At 22.0% G+C, this 25897-nt stretch overlaps 1 protein-coding gene across 1 annotated transcript in view; it reads right to left on the bottom strand.

Annotated features, from left to right (window-relative positions):
* LOC135931459 (uncharacterized) overlaps positions 1-25897 on the bottom strand; it is a 93035-nt gene that overhangs the window by 24863 nt on the left and 42275 nt on the right. The window contains exon 4 of the mRNA XM_065468585.1: positions 15425-15576. Within this exon, the coding sequence (XP_065324657.1) occupies positions 15425-15576 (152 nt within the window). The remainder of the gene's footprint in view (positions 1-15424; positions 15577-25897) is intronic.

Below are 25897 nucleotides of genomic sequence, written 5' to 3'. Positions count from 1 at the left end.
AGTATTAAAAACATGTTTAAATAAAAATTTAGTGAAGATGTACCATAGAAAAGTGACAATTGTCATAATCGTTATTTTATAAGTTTTTTGAATTTTATTGAAGAAAATATGTTAAAATAAGTATTAAAAACATGTTTAAATAAAAATTTAGTGAAGATGTACCATAGAAATGTGACAATTATCATAATCGTTATTTTATAAGTTTTTTAAATTTTTTTGAAGAAAATATGTTAAAATAAGTATTAAAAACATGTTTAAATAAAAATTTAGTGAAGATGTACCATAGAAAAGTGACAATTGTCATAATCGTTATTTTAAAAGTTTTTAGAATTTTTTTGAAGAAAATATGTTAAAATAAGTATTAAAAACATGTTTAAATAAAAATTTAGTGAAGATGTACCTTAGAAAAGTGACAATTGTCATAATCGTTATTTTATAAGTTTTTGGAATTTTTTTGAAGAAAATATGTTAAAATAAATATTAAAAACATGTTTAAATAAAAATTTAATGAAGATGTACCATAGAAAAGTAACAATTGTCATAATAGTTATTTTATAAGTTTTTTGAATTTTTTAGAAGAAAATATGTTAAAATAAGTATTAAAAACATGTTTAAATAAAAATTTAGTGAAGATGTACCATAGAAAAGTGACAATTGTCATAATCGTTATTTTATAAGTTTTTTGAAGAAAATATGTTAAAATAAGTATTAAAAACATGTTTAAATAAAAATTTAGTGAAGATGTACCATAGAAAAGTGACAATTGTCATAATCGTTATTTTATAAGTTTTTAGAATTTTTTTGAAGAAAATAAGTTAAAATAAGTATTAAAAACATGTTTAAATAAAAATTTAGTGAAGATGTACCATAGAAAAGTGACAATTGTCATAATAGTTATTTTATAAGTTTTTTGAAGAAAATATGTTAAAATAAGTATTAAAAACATGTTTAAATAAAAATTTAGTGAAGATGTACCATAGAAAAGTGACAATTGTCATAATCGTTATTTTATAAGTTTTTAGAATTTTTTTGAAGAAAATATGTTAAAATAAGTATTAAAAACATGTTTAAATAAAAATTTAGTGAAGATGTACCATAGAAAAGTGACAATTGTCATAATCGTTATTTTATAAGTTTTTTGAATTTTTTTTAAGAAAATATGTTAAAATAAGTATTGATAACATGTTTAAATAAAATTTAGTGAAGATGTACCATAGAAAAGTGACAATTGTCATAATCGTTATTTAATCGTTATTTTAAAAGTTTTTTGAATTTTTTTGAAGAAAATATGTTAAAATAAGTATTAAAAACATGTTTAAATAAAAATTTAGTGAAGATGTACCATAGAAAAGTGACAATTGTCATAATCGTTATTTTAGATGTTTTTTGAATTTTTTTGAAGAAAATATGTTAAAATAAGTATTAAATAAAAATTTAGTGAAGATGTACCATAGAAAAGTGACAATTGTAATAATCGTTATTTTATAAGTTTTTTAAATTTTTTTGAAGAAAATATGTTAAAATAAGTATTAAAAACATGTTTAAATAAAAATTTAGTGAAGATGTACCATAGAAAATTGACATTGTCATAATCGTTATTTTATAAGTTTTTTGAATTTTATTGAAGAAAATATGTTAAAATAAGTATTTGTAACATGTTTAAATAAAATTTAGTGAAGATGTACCATAGATAATTGACATTGTCATAATCGTTATTTTTAAAGTTTTTTGAATTTTATTGAAGAAAATATGTTAAAATAAGTATTTAAAACATGTTTAAATAAAAATTTAGTGAAGATGTACCATAGAAAAGTGACAATTGTCATAATCGTTTTTTTATAAGTTTTTTTAATTTTATTGAAGAAAATATGTTAAAATAAGTATTAAAAACATGTTTAAATAAAAATTTAGTGAAGATGTACCATAGAGAAGTGACAATTGTCATAATCGTTATTTTATAAGTTTTTTGAATTTTTTTGAATTTTTTGAAGAAAATATGTTAAAATAAGTATTAAAAACATGTTTAAATAAAAATTTAGTGAAGATGTACCTTAGAAAAGTGACAATTGTCATAATCGTTATTTTATAAGTTTTTAGAATTTTTTTGAAGAAAATATGTTAAAATAAGTATTAAAAACATGTTTAAATAAAAATTTAATGAAGATGTACCATAGAAAAGTAACAATTGTCATAATCGTTATTTTATAAGTTTTTTGAATTTTTTTGAAGAAAATATGTTAAAATAAGTATTGATAACATGTTTAAATAAAATTTAGTGAAGATGTACCATAGAAAATTGACATTGTCATAATCGTTATTTTATAAGTTTTTTGAATTTTTTTGAAGAAAATATGTTAAAATAAGTATTAATATGATGTTTAAATATAAATTTAGTGAAGACAATGAAAAGTGACAATTGTCATAATCGTTATTTTTAAAATTTTTTTGACGAAAATATGTTAAAATAAGTATTAAAAACATGTTTAAATAAAAATTTAGTGAAGATGTACCATAGAAAAGTGACAATTGTCATAATCGTTATTTTATAAGTTTTTTGAATTTTATTGAAGAAAATATGTTAAAATAAGTATTAAAAACATGTTTAAATAAAAATTTAGTGAAGATGTACCATAGAAAAGTGACAATTATCATAATCGTTATTTTATAAGTTTTTTAAATTTTTTTGAAGAAAATATGTTAAAATAAGTATTAAAAACATGTTTAAATAAAAATTTAGTGAAGATGTACCATAGAAAAGTGACAATTGTCATAATCGTTATTTTAAAAGTTTTTAGAATTTTTTTGAAGAAAATATGTTAAAATAAGTATTAAAAACATGTTTAAATAAAAATTTAGTGAAGATGTACCTTAGAAAAGTGACAATTGTCATAATCGTTATTTTATAAGTTTTTGGAATTTTTTTGAAGAAAATATGTTAAAATAAATATTAAAAACATGTTTAAATAAAAATTTAATGAAGATGTACCATAGAAAAGTAACAATTGTCATAATAGTTATTTTATAAGTTTTTTGAATTTTTTAGAAGAAAATATGTTAAAATAAGTATTAAAAACATGTTTAAATAAAAATTTAGTGAAGATGTACCATAGAAAAGTGACAATTGTCATAATCGTTATTTTATAAGTTTTTTGAAGAAAATATGTTAAAATAAGTATTAAAAACATGTTTAAATAAAAATTTAGTGAAGATGTACCATAGAAAAGTGACAATTGTCATAATCGTTATTTTATAAGTTTTTAGAATTTTTTTGAAGAAAATAAGTTAAAATAAGTATTAAAAACATGTTTAAATAAAAATTTAGTGAAGATGTACCATAGAAAAGTGACAATTGTCATAATAGTTATTTTATAAGTTTTTTGAAGAAAATATGTTAAAATAAGTATTAAAAACATGTTTAAATAAAAATTTAGTGAAGATGTACCATAGATAATTGACATTGTCATAATCGTTATTTTTAAAGTTTTTTGAATTTTATTGAAGAAAATATGTTAAAATAAGTATTTAAAACATGTTTAAATAAAAATTTAGTGAAGATGTACCATAGAAAAGTGACAATTGTCATAATCGTTTTTTTATAAGTTTTTTTAATTTTATTGAAGAAAATATGTTAAAATAAGTATTAAATAAAAATTTAGTGAAGATGTACCATAGAAAAGTGACAATTGTAATAATCGTTATTTTATAAGTTTTTTAAATTTTTTTGAAGAAAATATGTTAAAATAAGTATTAAAAACATGTTTAAATAAAAATTTAGTGAAGATGTACCATAGAAAATTGACATTGTCATAATCGTTATTTTATAAGTTTTTTGAATTTTTTTGAAGAAAATATGTTAAAATAAGTATTTGTAACATGTTTAAATAAAATTTAGTGAAGATGTACCATAGATAATTGACATTGTCATAATCGTTATTTTTAAAGTTTTTTGAATTTTATTGAAGAAAATATGTTAAAATAAGTATTTAAAACATGTTTAAATAAAAATTTAGTGAAGATGTACCATAGAAAAGTGACAATTGTCATAATCGTTTTTTTATAAGTTTTTTTAATTTTATTGAAGAAAATATGTTAAAATAAGTATTAAAAACATGTTTAAATAAAAATTTAGTGAAGATGTACCATAGAGAAGTGACAATTGTCATAATCGTTATTTTATAAGTTTTTTGAATTTTTTTGAAGAAAATATGTTAAAATAAGTATTAAAAACATGTTTAAATAAAAATTTAGTGAAGATGTACCTTAGAAAAGTGACAATTGTCATAATCGTTATTTTATAAGTTTTTGGAATTTTTTTGAAGAAAATATGTTAAAATAAATATTAAAAACATGTTTAAATAAAAATTTAATGAAGATGTACCATAGAAAAGTAACAATTGTCATAATAGTTATTTTATAAGTTTTTTGAATTTTTTAGAAGAAAATATGTTAAAATAAGTATTAAAAACATGTTTAAATAAAAATTTAGTGAAGATGTACCATAGAAAAGTGACAATTCTCATAATCGTTATTTTATAAGTTTTTTGAAGAAAATATGTTAAAATAAGTATTAAAAACATGTTTTAATAAAAATTTAGTGAAGATGTACCATAGAAAAGTGACAATTGTCATAATCGTTATTTTATAAGTTTTTAGAATTTTTTTGAAGAAAATAAGTTAAAATAAGTATTAAAAACATGTTTAAATAAAAATTTAGTGAAGATGTACCATAGAAAAGTGACAATTGTCATAATAGTTATTTTATAAGTTTTTTGAAGAAAATATGTTAAAATAAGTATTAAAAACATGTTTAAATAAAAATTTAGTGAAGATGTACCATAGAAAAGTGACAATTGTCATAATCGTTATTTTATAAGTTTTTAGAATTTTTTTGAAGAAAATATGTTAAAATAAGTATTAAAAACATGTTTAAATAAAAATTTAGTGAAGATGTACCATAGAAAAGTGACAATTGTCATAATCGTTATTTTATAAGTTTTTTGAATTTTTTTTAAGAAAATATGTTAAAATAAGTATTGATAACATGTTTAAATAAAATTTAGTGAAGATGTACCATAGAAAATTGACATTGTCATAATCGTTATTTTATAAGTTTTTTGAATTTTTTTGAAGAAAATATGTTAAAATAAGTATTAATATGATGTTTAAATATAAATTTAGTGAAGACAATGAAAAGTGACAATTGTCATAATCGTTATTTTTAAAATTTTTTTGACGAAAATATGTTAAAATAAGTATTAAAAACATGTTTAAATAAAAATTTAGTGAAGATGTACCATAGAAAAGTGACAATTGTCATAATCGTTATTTTATAAGTTTTTTGAATTTTATTGAAGAAAATATGTTAAAATAAGTATTAAAAACATGTTTAAATAAAAATTTAGTGAAGATGTACCATAGAAAAGTGACAATTATCATAATCGTTATTTTATAAGTTTTTTAAATTTTTTTGAAGAAAATATGTTAAAATAAGTATTAAAAACATGTTTAAATAAAAATTTAGTGAAGATGTACCATAGAAAAGTGACAATTGTCATAATCGTTATTTTAAAAGTTTTTAGAATTTTTTTGAAGAAAATATGTTAAAATAAGTATTAAAAACATGTTTAAATAAAAATTTAGTGAAGATGTACCTTAGAAAAGTGACAATTGTCATAATCGTTATTTTATAAGTTTTTGGAATTTTTTTGAAGAAAATATGTTAAAATAAATATTAAAAACATGTTTAAATAAAAATTTAATGAAGATGTACCATAGAAAAGTAACAATTGTCATAATAGTTATTTTATAAGTTTTTTGAATTTTTTAGAAGAAAATATGTTAAAATAAGTATTAAAAACATGTTTAAATAAAAATTTAGTGAAGATGTACCATAGAAAAGTGACAATTGTCATAATCGTTATTTTATAAGTTTTTTGAAGAAAATATGTTAAAATAAGTATTAAAAACATGTTTAAATAAAAATTTAGTGAAGATGTACCATAGAAAAGTGACAATTGTCATAATCGTTATTTTATAAGTTTTTAGAATTTTTTTGAAGAAAATAAGTTAAAATAAGTATTAAAAACATGTTTAAATAAAAATTTAGTGAAGATGTACCATAGAAAAGTGACAATTGTCATAATAGTTATTTTATAAGTTTTTTGAAGAAAATATGTTAAAATAAGTATTAAAAACATGTTTAAATAAAAATTTAGTGAAGATGTACCATAGAAAAGTGACAATTGTCATAATCGTTATTTTATAAGTTTTTAGAATTTTTTTGAAGAAAATATGTTAAAATAAGTATTAAAAACATGTTTAAATAAAAATTTAGTGAAGATGTACCATAGAAAAGTGACAATTGTCATAATCGTTATTTTATAAGTTTTTTGAATTTTTTTGAAGAAAATATGTTAAAATAAGTATTGATAACATGTTTAAATAAAATTTAGTGAAGATGTACCATAGAAAAGTGACAATTGTCATAATCGTTATTTAATCGTTATTTTAAAAGTTTTTTGAATTTTTTTGAAGAAAATATGTTAAAATAAGTATTAAAAACATGTTTAAATAAAAATTTAGTGAAGATGTACCATAGAAAAGTGACAATTGTCATAATCGTTATTTTAGATGTTTTTTGAATTTTTTTGAAGAAAATATGTTAAAATAAGTATTAAATAAAAATTTAGTGAAGATGTACCATAGAAAAGTGACAATTGTAATAATCGTTATTTTATAAGTTTTTTAAATTTTTTTGAAGAAAATATGTTAAAATAAGTATTAAAAACATGTTTAAATAAAAATTTAGTGAAGATGTACCATAGAAAATTGACATTGTCATAATCGTTATTTTATAAGTTTTTTGAATTTTTTTGAAGAAAATATGTTAAAATAAGTATTTGTAACATGTTTAAATAAAATTTAGTGAAGATGTACCATAGATAATTGACATTGTCATAATCGTTATTTTTAAAGTTTTTTGAATTTTATTGAAGAAAATATGTTAAAATAAGTATTTAAAACATGTTTAAATAAAAATTTAGTGAAGATGTACCATAGAAAAGTGACAATTGTCATAATCGTTTTTTTATAAGTTTTTTTAATTTTATTGAAGAAAATATGTTAAAATAAGTATTAAAAACATGTTTAAATAAAAATTTAGTGAAGATGTACCATAGAGAAGTGACAATTGTCATAATCGTTATTTTATAAGTTTTTTGAATTTTTTTGAAGAAAATATGTTAAAATAAGTATTAAAAACATGTTTAAATAAAAATTTAGTGAAGATGTACCTTAGAAAAGTGACAATTGTCATAATCGTTATTTTATAAGTTTTTGGAATTTTTTTGAAGAAAATATGTTAAAATAAATATTAAAAACATGTTTAAATAAAAATTTAATGAAGATGTACCATAGAAAAGTAACAATTGTCATAATAGTTATTTTATAAGTTTTTTGAATTTTTTAGAAGAAAATATGTTAAAATAAGTATTAAAAACATGTTTAAATAAAAATTTAGTGAAGATGTACCATAGAAAAGTGACAATTCTCATAATCGTTATTTTATAAGTTTTTTGAAGAAAATATGTTAAAATAAGTATTAAAAACATGTTTTAATAAAAATTTAGTGAAGATGTACCATAGAAAAGTGACAATTGTCATAATCGTTATTTTATAAGTTTTTAGAATTTTTTTGAAGAAAATAAGTTAAAATAAGTATTAAAAACATGTTTAAATAAAAATTTAGTGAAGATGTACCATAGAAAAGTGACAATTGTCATAATAGTTATTTTATAAGTTTTTTGAAGAAAATATGTTAAAATAAGTATTAAAAACATGTTTAAATAAAAATTTAGTGAAGATGTACCATAGAAAAGTGACAATTGTCATAATCGTTATTTTATAAGTTTTTAGAATTTTTTTGAAGAAAATATGTTAAAATAAGTATTAAAAACATGTTTAAATAAAAATTTAGTGAAGATGTACCATAGAAAAGTGACAATTGTCATAATCGTTATTTTATAAGTTTTTTGAATTTTTTTTAAGAAAATATGTTAAAATAAGTATTGATAACATGTTTAAATAAAATTTAGTGAAGATGTACCATAGAAAATTGACATTGTCATAATCGTTATTTTATAAGTTTTTTGAATTTTTTTGAAGAAAATATGTTAAAATAAGTATTAATATGATGTTTAAATATAAATTTAGTGAAGACAATGAAAAGTGACAATTGTCATAATCGTTATTTTTAAAATTTTTTTGACGAAAATATGTTAAAATAAGTATTAAAAACATGTTTAAATAAAAATTTAGTGAAGATGTACCATAGAAAAGTGACAATTGTCATAATCGTTATTTTATAAGTTTTTTGAATTTTATTGAAGAAAATATGTTAAAATAAGTATTAAAAACATGTTTAAATAAAAATTTAGTGAAGATGTACCATAGAAAAGTGACAATTATCATAATCGTTATTTTATAAGTTTTTTAAATTTTTTTGAAGAAAATATGTTAAAATAAGTATTAAAAACATGTTTAAATAAAAATTTAGTGAAGATGTACCATAGAAAAGTGACAATTGTCATAATCGTTATTTTAAAAGTTTTTAGAATTTTTTTGAAGAAAATATGTTAAAATAAGTATTAAAAACATGTTTAAATAAAAATTTAGTGAAGATGTACCTTAGAAAAGTGACAATTGTCATAATCGTTATTTTATAAGTTTTTGGAATTTTTTTGAAGAAAATATGTTAAAATAAATATTAAAAACATGTTTAAATAAAAATTTAATGAAGATGTACCATAGAAAAGTAACAATTGTCATAATAGTTATTTTATAAGTTTTTTGAATTTTTTAGAAGAAAATATGTTAAAATAAGTATTAAAAACATGTTTAAATAAAAATTTAGTGAAGATGTACCATAGAAAAGTGACAATTGTCATAATCGTTATTTTATAAGTTTTTTGAAGAAAATATGTTAAAATAAGTATTAAAAACATGTTTAAATAAAAATTTAGTGAAGATGTACCATAGAAAAGTGACAATTGTCATAATCGTTATTTTATAAGTTTTTAGAATTTTTTTGAAGAAAATAAGTTAAAATAAGTATTAAAAACATGTTTAAATAAAAATTTAGTGAAGATGTACCATAGAAAAGTGACAATTGTCATAATAGTTATTTTATAAGTTTTTTGAAGAAAATATGTTAAAATAAGTATTAAAAACATGTTTAAATAAAAATTTAGTGAAGATGTACCATAGAAAAGTGACAATTGTCATAATCGTTATTTTATAAGTTTTTAGAATTTTTTTGAAGAAAATATGTTAAAATAAGTATTAAAAACATGTTTAAATAAAAATTTAGTGAAGATGTACCATAGAAAAGTGACAATTGTCATAATCGTTATTTTATAAGTTTTTTGAATTTTTTTTAAGAAAATATGTTAAAATAAGTATTGATAACATGTTTAAATAAAATTTAGTGAAGATGTACCATAGAAAAGTGACAATTGTCATAATCGTTATTTAATCGTTATTTTAAAAGTTTTTTGAATTTTTTTGAAGAAAATATGTTAAAATAAGTATTAAAAACATGTTTAAATAAAAATTTAGTGAAGATGTACCATAGAAAAGTGACAATTGTCATAATCGTTATTTTAGATGTTTTTTGAATTTTTTTGAAGAAAATATGTTAAAATAAGTATTAAATAAAAATTTAGTGAAGATGTACCATAGAAAAGTGACAATTGTAATAATCGTTATTTTATAAGTTTTTTAAATTTTTTTGAAGAAAATATGTTAAAATAAGTATTAAAAACATGTTTAAATAAAAATTTAGTGAAGATGTACCATAGAAAATTGACATTGTCATAATCGTTATTTTATAAGTTTTTTGAATTTTTTTGAAGAAAATATGTTAAAATAAGTATTTGTAACATGTTTAAATAAAATTTAGTGAAGATGTACCATAGATAATTGACATTTTCATAATCGTTATTTTTAAAGTTTTTTGAATTTTATTGAAGAAAATATGTTAAAATAAGTATTTAAAACATGTTTAAATAAAAATTTAGTGAAGATGTACCATAGAAAAGTGACAATTGTCATAATCGTTTTTTTATAAGTTTTTTTAATTTTATTGAAGAAAATATGTTAAAATAAGTATTAAAAACATGTTTAAATAAAAATTTAGTGAAGATGTACCATAGAGAAGTGACAATTGTCATAATCGTTATTTTATAAGTTTTTTGAATTTTTTTGAAGAAAATATGTTAAAATAAGTATTAAAAACATGTTTAAATAAAAATTTAGTGAAGATGTACCTTAGAAAAGTGACAATTGTCATAATCGTTATTTTATAAGTTTTTGGAATTTTTTTGAAGAAAATATGTTAAAATAAATATTAAAAACATGTTTAAATAAAAATTTAATGAAGATGTACCATAGAAAAGTAACAATTGTCATAATAGTTATTTTATAAGTTTTTTGAATTTTTTAGAAGAAAATATGTTAAAATAAGTATTAAAAACATGTTTAAATAAAAATTTAGTGAAGATGTACCATAGAAAAGTGACAATTCTCATAATCGTTATTTTATAAGTTTTTTGAAGAAAATATGTTAAAATAAGTATTAAAAACATGTTTTAATAAAAATTTAGTGAAGATGTACCATAGAAAAGTGACAATTGTCATAATAGTTATTTTATAAGTTTTTTGAAGAAAATATGTTAAAATAAGTATTAAAAACATGTTTAAATAAAAATTTAGTGAAGATGTACCATAGAAAAGTGACAATTGTCATAATCGTTATTTTATAAGTTTTTAGAATTTTTTTGAAGAAAATATGTTAAAATAAGTATTAAAAACATGTTTAAATAAAAATTTAGTGAAGATGTACCATAGAAAAGTGACAATTGTCATAATCGTTATTTTATAAGTTTTTTGAATTTTTTTTAAGAAAATATGTTAAAATAAGTATTGATAACATGTTTAAATAAAATTTAGTGAAGATGTACCATAGAAAATTGACATTGTCATAATCGTTATTTTATAAGTTTTTTGAATTTTTTTGAAGAAAATATGTTAAAATAAGTATTAATATGATGTTTAAATATAAATTTAGTGAAGACAATGAAAAGTGACAATTGTCATAATCGTTATTTTTAAAATTTTTTTGACGAAAATATGTTAAAATAAGTATTAAAAACATGTTTAAATAAAAATTTAGTGAAGATGTACCATAGAAAAGTGACAATTGTCATAATCGTTATTTTATAAGTTTTTTGAATAAGTTTTTTGAAGAAAATATGTTAAAATAAGTATTAAAAACATGTTTAAATAAAAATTTAGTGAAGATGTACCATAGAAAAGTGACAATTGTCATAATCGTTATTTTATAAGTTTTTAGAATTTTTTTGAAGAAAATAAGTTAAAATAAGTATTAAAAACATGTTTAAATAAAAATTTAGTGAAGATGTACCATAGAAAAGTGACAATTGTCATAATAGTTATTTTATAAGTTTTTTGAAGAAAATATGTTAAAATAAGTATTAAAAACATGTTTAAATAAAAATTTAGTGAAGATGTACCATAGAAAAGTGACAATTGTCATAATCGTTATTTTATAAGTTTTTAGAATTTTTTAGAAGAAAATATGTTAAAATAAGTATTAAAAACATGTTTAAATAAAAATTTAGTGAAGATGTACCATAGAAAAGTGACAATTGTCATAATCGTTATTTTATAAGTTTTTTGAATTTTTTTTAAGAAAATATGTTAAAATAAGTATTGATAACATGTTTAAATAAAATTTAGTGAAGATGTACCATAGAAAATTGACATTGTCATAATCGTTATTTTATAAGTTTTTTGAATTTTTTTGAAGAAAATATGTTAAAATAAGTATTAATATGATGTTTAAATATAAATTTAGTGAAGACAATGAAAAGTGACAATTGTCATAATCGTTATTTTTAAAATTTTTTTGACGAAAATATGTTAAAATAAGTATTAAAAAGATGTTTAAATAAAAATTTAGTGAAGATGTACCATAGAAAAGTGACAATTGTCATAATCGTTATTTTATAAGTTTTTTGAATTTTATTGAAGAAAATATGTTAAAATAAGTATTAAAAACATGTTTAAATAAAAATTTAGTGAAGATGTACCATAGAAAAGTGACAATTGTCATAATCGTTATTTAATCGTTATTTTAAAAGTTTTTTGAATTTTTTTGAAGAAAATATGTTAAAATAAGTATTAAAAACATGTTTAAATAAAAATTTAGTGAAGATGTACCATAGAAAAGTGACAATTGTCATAATCGTTATTTTAGATGTTTTTTGAATTTTTTTGAAGAAAATATGTTAAAATAAGTATTGATAACATGTTTAAATAAAAATTTAGTGAAGATGTACCATAGAAAAGTGACAATTGTCATAATCGTTATTTTATAAGTTTTTTGAATTTTTTTGAAGAAAATATGTTAAAATAAGTATTGATAACATGTTTAAATAAAATTTAGTGAAGATGTACCATAGAAAATTGACATTGTCATAATCGTTATTTTATAAGTTTTTTTGAAGAAAATATGTTAAAATAAGTATTGATAACATGTTTAAATAAAAATTTAGTGAAGATGTACCATAGAAAAGTGACAATTGTCATAATCGTTATTTTATAAGTTTTTTGAATTTTTTTGAAGAAAATATGTTAAAATAAGTATTAAATAAAAATTTAGTGAAGATGTACCATAGAAAAGTGACAATTGTCATAATCGTTATTTTATAAGTTTTTGGAATTTTATTGAAGAAAATATGTTAAAATAAGTATTAAAAACATGTTTAAATAAAAATTTAGTGAAGATGTACCATAGAAAATTGACATTGTCATAATCGTTATTTTTAAAGTTTTTTGACGAAAATATGCAAAAATAAGTATTGATAACATGTTTAAATAAAATTTAGTGAAGATGTACCATAGAAAATTGACATTGTCATAATCGTTATTTTTAAAGTTTTTGAATTTTTTTGACGAAAATATGTTAAAATAAGTATTAATAAGATGTTTAAATATAAATTTAGTGAAGACAATGAAAAGTGACAATTGTCATAATCCCTATTTTTAAAATTTTTTTGACGAAAAGATGTTAAAATAAGTATTAAAAAGATGTTTAAATAAAAATTTAGTGAAGATGTACCATAGAAAAGTGACAATTGTCATAATCGTTATTTTATAAGTTTTTTGAATTTTATTGAAGAAAATATGTTAAAATAAGTATTAAAAACATGTTTAAATAAAAATTTAGTGAAGATGTACCATAGAAAAGTGACAATTGTCATAATCGTTATTTTATAAGTTTTTTGAATTTTTTTGAAGAAAATATGTTAAAATAAGTATTAAAAACATGTTTAAATAAAAATTTAGTGAAGATGTACCATAGAAAAGTGACAATTGTCATAATCGTTATTTTATAAGTTTTTTGAATTTTTTTGAAGAAAATATGTTAAAATAAGTATTAAAAACATGTTTAAATAAAAATTTAGTGAAGATTTACCATAGAAAAGTGACAATTGTCATAATCGTTATTTTATAAGTTTTTTGAATTTAATTGAAGAAAATATGTTAAAATAAGTATTAAAAACATGTTTAAATAAAAATTTAGTGAAGATGTACCATAGAAAAGTGACAATTGTCATAATCGTTATTTTATAAGTTTTTTGAATTTTATTGAAGATAATATGTTAAAATAAGTATTAAAAACATGTTTAAATAAAAATTTAGTGAAGATGTACCATAGAAAAGTGACAATTGTCATAATCGTTATTTTATAAGTTTTTAGAATTTTTTTGAAGAAAATATGTTAAAATAAGTATTAAAAACATGTTTAAATAAAAATTTAGTGAAGATGTACCTTAGAAAAGTGACAATTGTCATAATCGTTATTTTATAAGTTTTTTGAATTTTTTTGAAGAAAATATGTTAAAATAAGTATTGATAACATGTTTAAATAAAATTTAGTGAAGATGTACCATAGAAAATTGACATTGTCATAATCGTTATTTTATAAGTTTTTTGAATTTTTTTGAAGAAAATATGTTAAAATAAGTATTAATATGATGTTTAAATATAAATTTAGTGAAGACAATGAAAAGTGACAATTGTCATAATCGTTATTTTTAAAATTTTTTTGACGAAAATATGTTAAAATAAGTATTAAAAACATGTTTAAATAAAAATTTAGTGAAGATGTACCATAGAAAAGTGACAATTGTCATAATCGTTATTTTATAAGTTTTTTGAATTTTATTGAAGAAAATATGTTAAAATAAGTATTAAAAACATGTTTAAATAAAAATTTAGTGAAGATGTACCATAGAAAAGTGACAATTATCATAATCGTTATTTTATAAGTTTTTTAAATTTTTTTGAAGAAAATATGTTAAAATAAGTATTAAAAACATGTTTAAATAAAAATTTAGTGAAGATGTACCATAGAAAAGTGACAATTGTCATAATCGTTATTTTAAAAGTTTTTTGAATTTTTTTGAAGAAAATATGTTAAAATAAATATTAAAAACATTTTTAAATAAAAATTTAGTGAAGATGTACCATAGAAAAGTGACAATTGTCTATTTTTTAAGTATAAAAATCGCAATATTTTTTAAAATAAATATCCAGCCATCCTAATTGTTGAAGAAATTATTAAAAAAATAATAAACGGATAATATTTCTTAAAAAAATTAAAAATCGGAGATCATATACATTTCTAAATATTAATTTCAAGTTTTCAACTGACCATAAGATGACCCATATTTTATCAAAAATTAATTTTGATGTTTTAGCCATAATTATCAATTATTAACTTAGCTATTGATATTAGATTCAATATTTGATCATATTTAGTTTTAAATTAAAAACTAATTATTTGACATTAGTAAAAAGCAAAAAAAGACGTTTTTTGGACCTTTAACCCCGATTATCTCCGCTAATATAGTTGCTAATGCGCTAAAATTTTGTTTATAATCTAATGGGAACATATATAACCAGTCTACAACTTTTTATCGAAATTGAAAGGGGTCGACCGAAAATCTTGATTTTTTTGCTCATTTGACATGGAATAACCCAGTTCTGGAATAAGAACAAAGCAACTAGTGATTTTTATTTCAGATAATTTTGTAAAAATGCGTATAATATATATTTTTCATTTAATCACGCCTGCTGCATTTTAACAACCCTCCGTAGTTTTTTTTTGTATACATTGGTGCAAATAAAACATGCAATAGTTTGGATAATGTTAAAGGGTGCATAAATATCAAAGGTTTTAAAATATATCGGTGGTATAAGATTTTTAACTGTAAGTATTGGCCCTGCCCCGATATTTAATATCGGCATTGCTAAAAAATAAGAGAAAAAGACTTACTGGGCAATGAATAGCACTACACCTGTCCTGCGATAAAGCAATATGGGGAGAGTTGAGTCTTTGATGACAAGGCAGGACATGGATAGGAGGACATGGTACACGAAGCGTAAGGTTATCGTCACTCGAATAAAGAATTGGCCTAACCATCATTCCTAAAAAATGTAAATTATGGTCTTAATATTAATAATATATTATACTATGTAATCGGGTAGAAGTATCCTGGACAAAAATAATACCCCAATTTTAATAAAATGAGTTTTTAGAAAAATGTGATTTTTTTAAAAAATATATTAATCTCTTCCACATATCAGTATCAATCTTAACTAAATAAAATATGTAGCTAATGATAATGTGAGCCGCTGTGTACGACTATTGCACATAAGTGTTATAATGGGGTAATGTTACTTATAGTTTGAATATACAAAAGAAAAATACTTTTAATAATAATAATAATAAATATATTAAAAAAATCGTTATTTTTTTAATGATAGCTGATGAGTCGGTGGTTCGATTCTCGGGGTAATGCATTTTTCGGAATTCCTGGCAGTTGCTAAGAGTTAGAAATATAGTTAGCCAGGAAGAATACGTGTGTAGGGTTAATATACAAGTATAATAAAATTTGGTCGTTAAATAAAATGATTCCTTACATTTTTATTAATATTTTAAGGTATTCTAGTAATATAATGGGCAAGAGGCTAAGCTAATACATCTGAATTATTCCAGGTTTATGTACTTGAATACTGACAGAACCCATTTATCGGAGGCCTTTTTTAGAGTTAGACAGCAAGAGCAATTAGCTAAAGGTTAGGGAGTTTGTAGCAAGCCAGCATGGTATGGAGTATGGTCAATTTTTTTAAAAAGGGTTTGAAAATAATCGGTAGTTATATTTTAAGATAAATATAGTTACATAAGATAGATTGAAGGTACTAACGATTTTTCCATTTTTTAATGCTTGTTTGAGCTTCAATACGTGCATTAGACGAAATTAAGGAAAAAAGTTATTAGCAAAAATATTTGGCCACTTCAAAAAGTAAAATGAAAAAAAGTTATTAGCAAAAATATTTGGCCACTTCAAAAGGTAAAATGAAAATACTAATGATGAAGCATATATGTCATTCATTAGTGCTTTGTTAGTAACGATTAGTGCTTCAACTCAGTTTAGTAGCCAAAATTATAATAAAAAAGTTAATAACGAAAAAAATAAAAATTGACGATGGGCCAAATAAAAACTATAAAAAGGCCTAAACATCTGGTTTTCGATAATATTTAGTTTCCTAATAATCCAATCACAGATTGGCCGGGAAAAATATTCCCTATATTTTCTTAAAAAAATATCGAAAATACGCCTCCAACCTCCCCAAATTGAGGTTTTTTCCGGGGAATTATTTCTTGTTTAACGATTAAGTGTACTTTATATATTTTATATTTTTTAAATAAAATTACTAATATAATAATGCTTATAATGTTTTAATCTTTAATAATTTATTTTTAAAAAAGTAAACATTTTTTTTAAACTAAGATTTTTTGTAAATTAGAAATTTTTATCATTTATTTTCCGAAGAATTTTATAAAATATAATGCATCTTTTAAACCTCTATGATAATTAATTATTTTTATTTAAAATCTTTATAAAATATAATTAAACTTAAGGATAATTATATAATTTTAAATTTATTATGTAAAATTTTGTAAATTTAAAAAAGTCATAGTTACATTCATAATAGTGCGCATAGAGCGTTTCAAACACTGCGTTTTAAGCGCAAATAATGCATTTCAAATGACCTCGTGCGAATTGGTAATTACAGTTTGGCGTTAGCAACCATTTTAAAAAACGCAAATAGGTTTGCTTTTTCATTACTTTTTATTATTATTCGCTGTGTAATATTATATAAAATGAAATATCTTACTTATATCCTAAAAAGGAATATTTAGAAATTAAAGATATAAGAACGCAGACGATAATATAATTTTTAAAAGACAAATCCTTTTTTTATGAACTTATTTAAAATGTTACGTTTGCAACGCAACGTTTGAAACGCTCAATTTGTGTGCACTATAAGAGTCCACTTTTATAGATTTTAAAAAAATAATGATTAAATAAAATTATAAATTAAAAAAATCTTTTGAGATCAAATTTCTAATAAGATAAAAATTCTCATTCCAAATGATAATTTAAAAAATCTCTATAACTACTTTAACATTGTCGGGAATTATGTCTGGGAAACATTAAAATATTTCGCTACAACTTAACTTAAAAACATTAATACAAAAAGATTTATATATTTCATAAAATGATGTAGTTAACTATAAACAAATTAAATTTAATAAATAAATATATGTATACTTTTAATCCAAAAACAAAAAAAGGACCTACTAACTTATCTTTTCCTAAATCAAATAAAAATTACTATAATTTTTTAAAAAATGATGTCTAACTTTAACCAACCATAATTTTTAGAACCGATGGAAAACGTCCTGATGGAATGTCTTTGATTCCAAGGTCAAGGGGTCAGCTCCTGGTTTGGGATTTCACCTGCATTGACCCAAATGCACCATCTAAACACAACGTCGATGCCCTTGCCCTCGCAGAAACTCGAAAAATCTTAAAGTACAGTTCCTTAGACCCTTCTTTCTTATTCATACCCATCGCTTGCTCCATTCTCACCATCTTCGGTAGCAAAGCTCTAAGTTTTTTTAAAGAATTAGGCACACGGATTCGCGAAAAAACTGATCAGCCTAAGGAATCCCTCTTCTTACGTCAAAGACTTGCTACCGCCATTATTCGCTTTAACTATCTAAGTTTTATCTCTTCCATATTCCTAGCTCTCCTATTTTATCCCCTATCCTTTCCCGTATATTTCTACTAGGGCTCTGCCGATCCACATATTTTTCACCGATCCGATCCGATATTGGTTTAAAACCGATCCGATATTTATATTGATTTTTCACCACCCCTCTTAGAACCAAATGTAATAAAGAAATCAATATTTTTTATGCAAAAAATCGAATTATGCAATTAATTTAATTTTTTAATTTTTAAAATAATTTTTTAAAAGTTTACTGATATTGGTAGTATTAAATAAACTTTTCTTTATTCCTCCCTGTGAAATTAGAATTGCATATATAACGCATTTTGCAAAATTATCTTTATCTTTTGCAAAATATTTCCATAATTCAGACATATTTAAAATTTTTTTATTTAAAACAGGGACGAGAACCCTCCTTCTAAAAAATGGGTTCGGGTTTGGGTTCAGTGAAAAATCTCTGAACCCGGTTCGAGTTCAGGGTTCGGAGACCAGAAAAATAATGCCTTATTAAACATCATTTTTTTAAAAAATTTATTTTAATTAGTGTCACCATAAAAATAATTTATCATCATAATTATAATACTACATTACAATTTAAAAATTTAATAAATAACAAAAATAATTACACGAAAAAATGATCAAAAAATGTTTTTTTTATAATTAATATATAAATTTTTTAAAATTAAAACCTGAACCCTATATTTTAAAAAAGGGTTTGGGTTCAGCGAAACATTGAGGGTTCAGGTTCAGGGTTTGAATTCGGGTTCTTGTCCCTGATTTAAAGTATAAATAATAAAATTGGCATTATTTAAAAAGGTTTAAAATAAATAATTGGGTGTTCCTTTCTATTTTTATAAAAAAAACTTTTAAAATACTATAAATCTATTTTTAAAAATAAATAAAATATAAGAGGCATTGTGCAGAGTTGTTAAAGTAGCGCGCTAACTTTTTTGGTAGGTATAGCTAATAGCGGCTACCTTTTTTGTAATTATTTAATTTTTTAGGGCGCTACTTTTTTTGAAATAAAAATATAATGAAGGTAAGTATAAACATAAAAATTTATATATAATATCATAATTAATGAGCTACTTTTTTTGACAAATAGCGGTAGCGCGCTAGTTTAAAGTAGCGTTTAACAACTCTGGCGTTGTGCATTTGCATTGTTTAATAAAAAATTATTTATAAAATATTATTAATGTAAAATAAATATACATATAACAAAAAAAGAAAAGTAAAAAGATCGAATCGGGTTTTACAGGTATCGGCCCGATCCGATATTTTTGGAAAACTGGAGATATTGGTGCCCATCCGATCCGATATTTAGTATGGCATAGTTCTAATTTCTACATTTTCCACCTTTATTAATTTTATCTTTTAAAAAAATAAATTATATGCTATTACATTTTGATATTCAAATAAAGTAACCTGTGACCGAAAAAAAATATAAAATTTTAAAAAAATTTAATTAAATATTAAAAATTATAACTTTATAAATATTTATTAAACCTGTCCACCCTTTTAAAACCAAAGAGAACAAAAAAATATATACATAAATGTTCAAATATATGTAAATCATCTCTGCTATATATGTTCATGGAGGACGGAAATCTTAAGGTAAATATTCCATGAAATTTAAGTTTGGTTTCCATTTATTATATATAACCAGGGATCCAAACCGAAACGAATATCGGTTCAGGTTCGAATAAAAATAAAGGTTTAAGGTTCAGATTCGGTTCGTAATAAATAAAAATATCGGTTCGGTTCCTCTAAAAACCGGTTGAACATTTTTGTATTCAAACCTACATTTGAATTATAAATAGGGAAAGAATATTTTCATTTATTTCATAATTAAAACAAAAAACACATATATAAAACCAGGGATTCGAACCGAACCCGGAAAAGAAAACCAAAATCTGAAACCGAACCTGAACCCCGTTTATAAAATTTTCAAAACCCCGAACCGAACCTGGGAATTTTAATTGAACCCGGGTTCAATCGGGTTCACTGTATTGTTTAAAATAATATAAGATATTTGTATAATTGTAAATACAAATATTAATAATTTAATTAGATTTTATAATATTTCCAAAGTTGTTAAAAGATACTTTTTAAATGGATCTAGATATAGATACATAGTCTAAAAAGTTATCTAGATCCAGATACATCGTCTAAAAAGTTATCTTGATACAGATACAATTTTTAAAATGTATCTAGAAACAGATACAATTTTTAAATACTCTTATATAAGCTTTGCATAAACCTAATTTAGGATTCTATTGTGAAAATGTATGAAATGAGCTAAAAACTTTATTGACCAGATATTACATTTATCAAAATTAAAATGATGATTTTTAGATTTTAGTATCTATAATATATATAAAAAGCCTTGTCACACTGTGACAGTCACACTTTCACATTTTATAATATATATATTTAAAAAATCGTTAATTTTGAAAAGTGTCTGTGGCCCAATCGGTAAGAGTGTCTGTGGCCCAATCGGTAAGAGCGTCGTTTACAAATCTAATGGACTTAGGTTCAAATCCCGGCAAAAAATTTTATTCTTAATCTGGCAAAATATTTTTTTTTTTCTTAATCTGGCAAAATTAATCAAATAGATACGATTCAAAGTTTGTAGCTACTTTAAAATTCAAACGATTAAATAGGTATTCTTATATTTTTAAATTTTTAATATTCTTTTAAAAAATATTCGTTAAATTACCATAGAATCCTATCTAATCAATCATTCATTCATCTTCCATTACCAAGAAACCATTACCATCTTATACATCATAATATATATATATATACTAGAACTAACTGATATATATAAAAGCCGTCACACTCTCAGTGTCGGAGTCATATCACAAAAATAGTGAATTTTGAAGTGTCTATGGCCTAATCGGTAAGAGCGTCGATTTGATGAACTTAGGTTCGGCAATGATTATTTTTTTTCTTAATCTAACTTAGTGGTTCCGTCCTTTATGATGTTAACTAAATTCCCATTGGACCAGAAAATGTTGTTATTTGCAGACCTCTGGTGGTAAATGCATGGGAAAATAAAAGTGGCAGACGCATATCATTTATAAATGGATTTTGGCAGAGGTAAAATCCATTATGATCTGTTATTTCCGATGTCATCCTGATTAGACGACTGCAATGGTTAAGTTTTGGTACACCTGTTTGCTCACTTATTAATAATTTTTTTTAACTTGCCTGTCCAATGTATAAAAATTATTATATTGGTTGATTTTGCGCTATGTTTTTTAACTTAAACTTATAAATTATATAATAAAAAATAAAATTTAATAATATCTATCTATAATCTATAATATGTATAAAAGCCGTGTCACAGTCACAATGTCACTGTCACAACACAATTTATAATATATATTTAAAAATTCACGATTTTTTAAAAGTGTCTGTGGCCTAATCGGCAAGAGCCTCGCTCACAAATGTGAAGGTCATGGGGTTCGAATCCCAGTAAAGATTTTTTTTTACTTAATCTAGCAAAATTAATTAAATAGAAGATAAAATAATTAAGTGTTACATATTCACATACGATTCAAAGTTTGTTGCTATTTTAAAATTCAAACTATTAAATAGGTATTCTTATATTTAAAATTTTTTCACAACTATACCTAAAATAAATTATTTGTTATTCGATATTCGACTCGATTCGATTCGTATTTTACGAATAAGAATAACTATTTTTAATTTTTAAAAGGAAATTATAATTATTCGATTCGAAAATACGAATCGAATTCGAATAAGGAAAATATATTATTCGTCGAATAAATTTTTTTCTATTATTCGATCGAATTATTCGACTAAAATAATTTATAGTATTATATTAATAAATGTTGAAAAATAATTATATATATATATATATTAGATAATTAGGAATTACTTAATATTATTCTTATTTAATAAAATTTCCTATTGGAATATTGAAGAAGCATTTTATATTCTAAAAATTTTAAATAACTTTATAATCCAAAACAACTTCAGAAATTTCTTTTATGGACGAAGGTATTTATTTTATGAAATTAATAACACATACACAATTATAATAAACTAGTAGCTATCCTGTCAAGAATGACGGGCGATGCAGATATTTCTCTTTGTTTGATGATGGAGAAATCATAAATTTTACTTTTTGCCTAACAAAAGATAATAATGATATACTCAATAACATGAAATTACAATATCCTAATTTATCTAAAAATTTTAAATATCATTGCTGACCATTCTGCCTCCTAATTGGAGCGCAAATAAAATAAAAACGACATTCAACGCTACATATCATATGGCATATAATTCCAAAATCATTTTAGAATAAAAGGGGATCTTTCAACTCCAAATCGAAAGCCTGCAAAATATCTCAATCAAAAACAGTTGATATTGTTAAAAAAAAATTTGCAGTGATGAAGTTAGTAGAGTATTAGCAGGAAAAAAAGATTGCATATCTATCATTGAAAAGGAACGAGTGAACGCTCAAAAGGTTAGTTCTGAAAGAATTATATAATCATTTTAAGGCGAGTAATTCAAACTTAACAATTGAATTTTCGAAATTTGCTAGCTTAAGACCAAAAAAATTGTATATTAGCAGGGGCTAGCTGAACAAATAGTGTATGCGTTTATAGCATATACCAGAATATTAAACTTATGATTTTAGGCTGTGAATTAGCAACATTGACTAAAAATGGTGAGGATACATTAACTAGAGATGTTATAGGCAGAATGATTTGCAATCCCCCTTTACCCACCTGTTATTTTGGTGACTGCAACGAATGTCCTGGCTCTGCACTCTTAAAAGAACGCATCGAAAAATTATTTATAAAAAATGATATAGCTCTTGTTACTTTTAAACAGTGGGTTTCGTAGATAGAACAATTCTAGAGACTATTTCTCAATCGTTAGACGAATTTAATTTTTCGATAAAATGAATATTCTCATACGCCATTCATTTATTTGTGAACAACAAAATTCATTTCACAATAACCTTAAAAATAGTTTAGAAAATAATCATTATGTAATTATTTGTGACTTTTCAGAAAATTATTCCGTTATTGTCCAAGACGAAGTTCAGGGTTATCATTGGACAACTTCGCAAGTTACGTTGCACCCATTCTCACTTTATTATAAAATAGGAGATCAAATAAAAAATCTAAGTTTTGTGGTAATATCGGAATCCTTAATTCATAATAATGTTTCATTCCATTTATTCCAATCGCATTTGATTCATTTTTTAAAAAATAAACTCGACACTCCACCAGAAAAATTTACTACTTTTCTGATGGTTCAGCAGCGCAATATAAAAATAGAAAAACTTCATCATTGTTTGCTACCATGAAATCGATTTTGGTGTTCAAGCAGAATGTCATTTTTTTCCTACGGCACATGGTAAAAGTGCCTGCGAGGGCATAGGCGGCACAGTAAAAAGGTTAGTTGCCAAGGCGAGCTTACAAAGACCTTATACTGATCAAATAATTACACCTTTACAATTTTATATATATGCGGAAGAGCATATAAAAGGTATAAATTTTTCTTATGCTACTATACCAGATTATGAAGAAGAAGAGAATAAAGCTAAGTGAGAGATTTAGTAAATCTATTTCAATACCCGGGACACAAAAAATTCATGCAGTGTTTCCGATTGGCTTAACTAAACTCACACTAATAATATTCTAATTCGCAGACATTTATTGTGGAGAATATAGTATATCCACGTGAGGATCCTTTGATTGAGGATCTGTTAATCGATGAGATTAGAGGATATGTAACATGTGAATATGAAAACGATTGGTGGTTAGGATTTGTACAAGAATAGAATGTATTTAGAGATGAAGTAAAAATTAATTTTCTTCACCCTAAAGGACCAACAAATTCTTTTGTTTATCCAGTTGCACAAGATATCCTTTTCATACCAAAAAATAATATTTTAACAGCCCATCAACGGCTACTGAGTACATATAATTTATCGCAAAACGAAATTATCATGGCGTCAAAAAAACTATATTTAATGAAAAACCGAAAATAGGTAATATCTTTCATAAATTTTAATTTATCTATTATATCTTCAAAATTTTAAAAATAATTTTTCAAAAATTAAAATTTTTTATTAAAAAAAATGATTATAACCGCAGCTAAATAATCTCATTTCATGATATTAATGCTGGAAAATCTTATTATTTATGTTTAAAAATGAAATATAGTTTAAAAAAATAATTATAACCAACACGTTATTTTATAAAGGAGCGCCATCTATTTTTGAAAAAAATATTTATTTTTATCGTAATAACTAAAAAACCCATGGCTGTGTGAATAGATATAAGGTTAGAGAATAAGAAAATATTAAATTCAAAAAAAATTGGAAAGCGAAACACCTGGAATTTTTATGTTTAAAATTTATAACGTAAAAAAAACCGCAACAATATTATTTCAAAAAAATCCTTAATATTTAATAAAAGGCCTTTAACAAAATGACATATAACTTATATTTATAAAATCATTATTTTTTAACTTATCTCAATTTAAAAAAATCGTATTTTTCGAAAAACAACCATCCATAACCAATTTTCTGGTTTATGTATGTAATAAAAGGACCCCCCCCCTCCCCCACTAATTATTTAATTTAATATGTATTGACGGAAAATTTGGTAGATGTTTAGTAAAATAGGTTGTTATCCGAGATTTCTTGTCATAAATTATTTTCCCAAAATGCTTAATTAAAAATTGCACATCGCATAATATAAGAGATGATAAATGGACAGACCACATTAGAAAAAGACATGTTGGGCTTAATTTTAAGATATAAAGAAAAGCTTTGAAATAGTATCTTTTAAGAAAATTACTCAAAATTGGACAAATAACAAAGTCAATTCTTTATTAAATATTTAATGGTTTATACTAGGGCTGTGCCGATATTAAATATCGGATCGGTACCAATATTTAGCGTTTTCCGAAAATATCGGATTGGGCCGATACCTATAAAAAACGATCCGATCCGATCAGATCTTTTTACGTTTCTTTTTTTTGTTATTTTATTTTATGTTGTGTATATTTATTTTACATTATTATAATATTTTCTAAATAATTTTTTTAAATTTTATTTCTTTTTTAAAATAGATTTATAGTATTTTAAAAGTTTTTTTTATAAAAATAGAAAGGAACACCCAAAGTTTTATTTATTTTAAATCTTTTTAAAAAGCGCCAATATTTTTATTTGTACTTTAAATGAAAGAATTTTTTTAATATGGTATGTGAATTATGGAAATATTTTACAAAAGACAAAGATAATTTTGCAAAATGCGTTATCTGTGGAATCACCTGAGTCTGCCTTCAGTACGGCAGGTGATATAGATAGTCCATATCGTAGAATTATTCCCAGAAAATCTAGAGGCTCTCATATTTATTTTTTATATATTAAATATTAAAATTATAATTCATACCAACATAAAATGGATATATTATTAAATATATATTTTTTTATTATAGTCTTAATTGTAGAAATAAAAAAATTAAATTAAATTCATAATTCGATTTTTTGCATAAAAAATATTGATTTCATTAATTACATTTGGTTCAAATCGGGGTGATTAGAAATCAGTATAAATATCGGATCCGTATCGGTATCGGATCGGTTTTGAATCAATATAGGAAAATA

The sequence above is a fragment of the Gordionus sp. m RMFG-2023 genome, chromosome 1 (assembly GCF_954871325.1).
Source record: "Gordionus sp. m RMFG-2023 chromosome 1, tfGorSpeb1-WG-v2, whole genome shotgun sequence".
Taxonomy (NCBI): Eukaryota; Metazoa; Nematomorpha; class Gordioida; order Chordodea; family Parachordodidae; genus Gordionus; species Gordionus sp. m RMFG-2023.
Note: the sequence above shows the minus strand (reverse complement) of the source record. Positions and strands in the feature narration are given on the sequence as shown.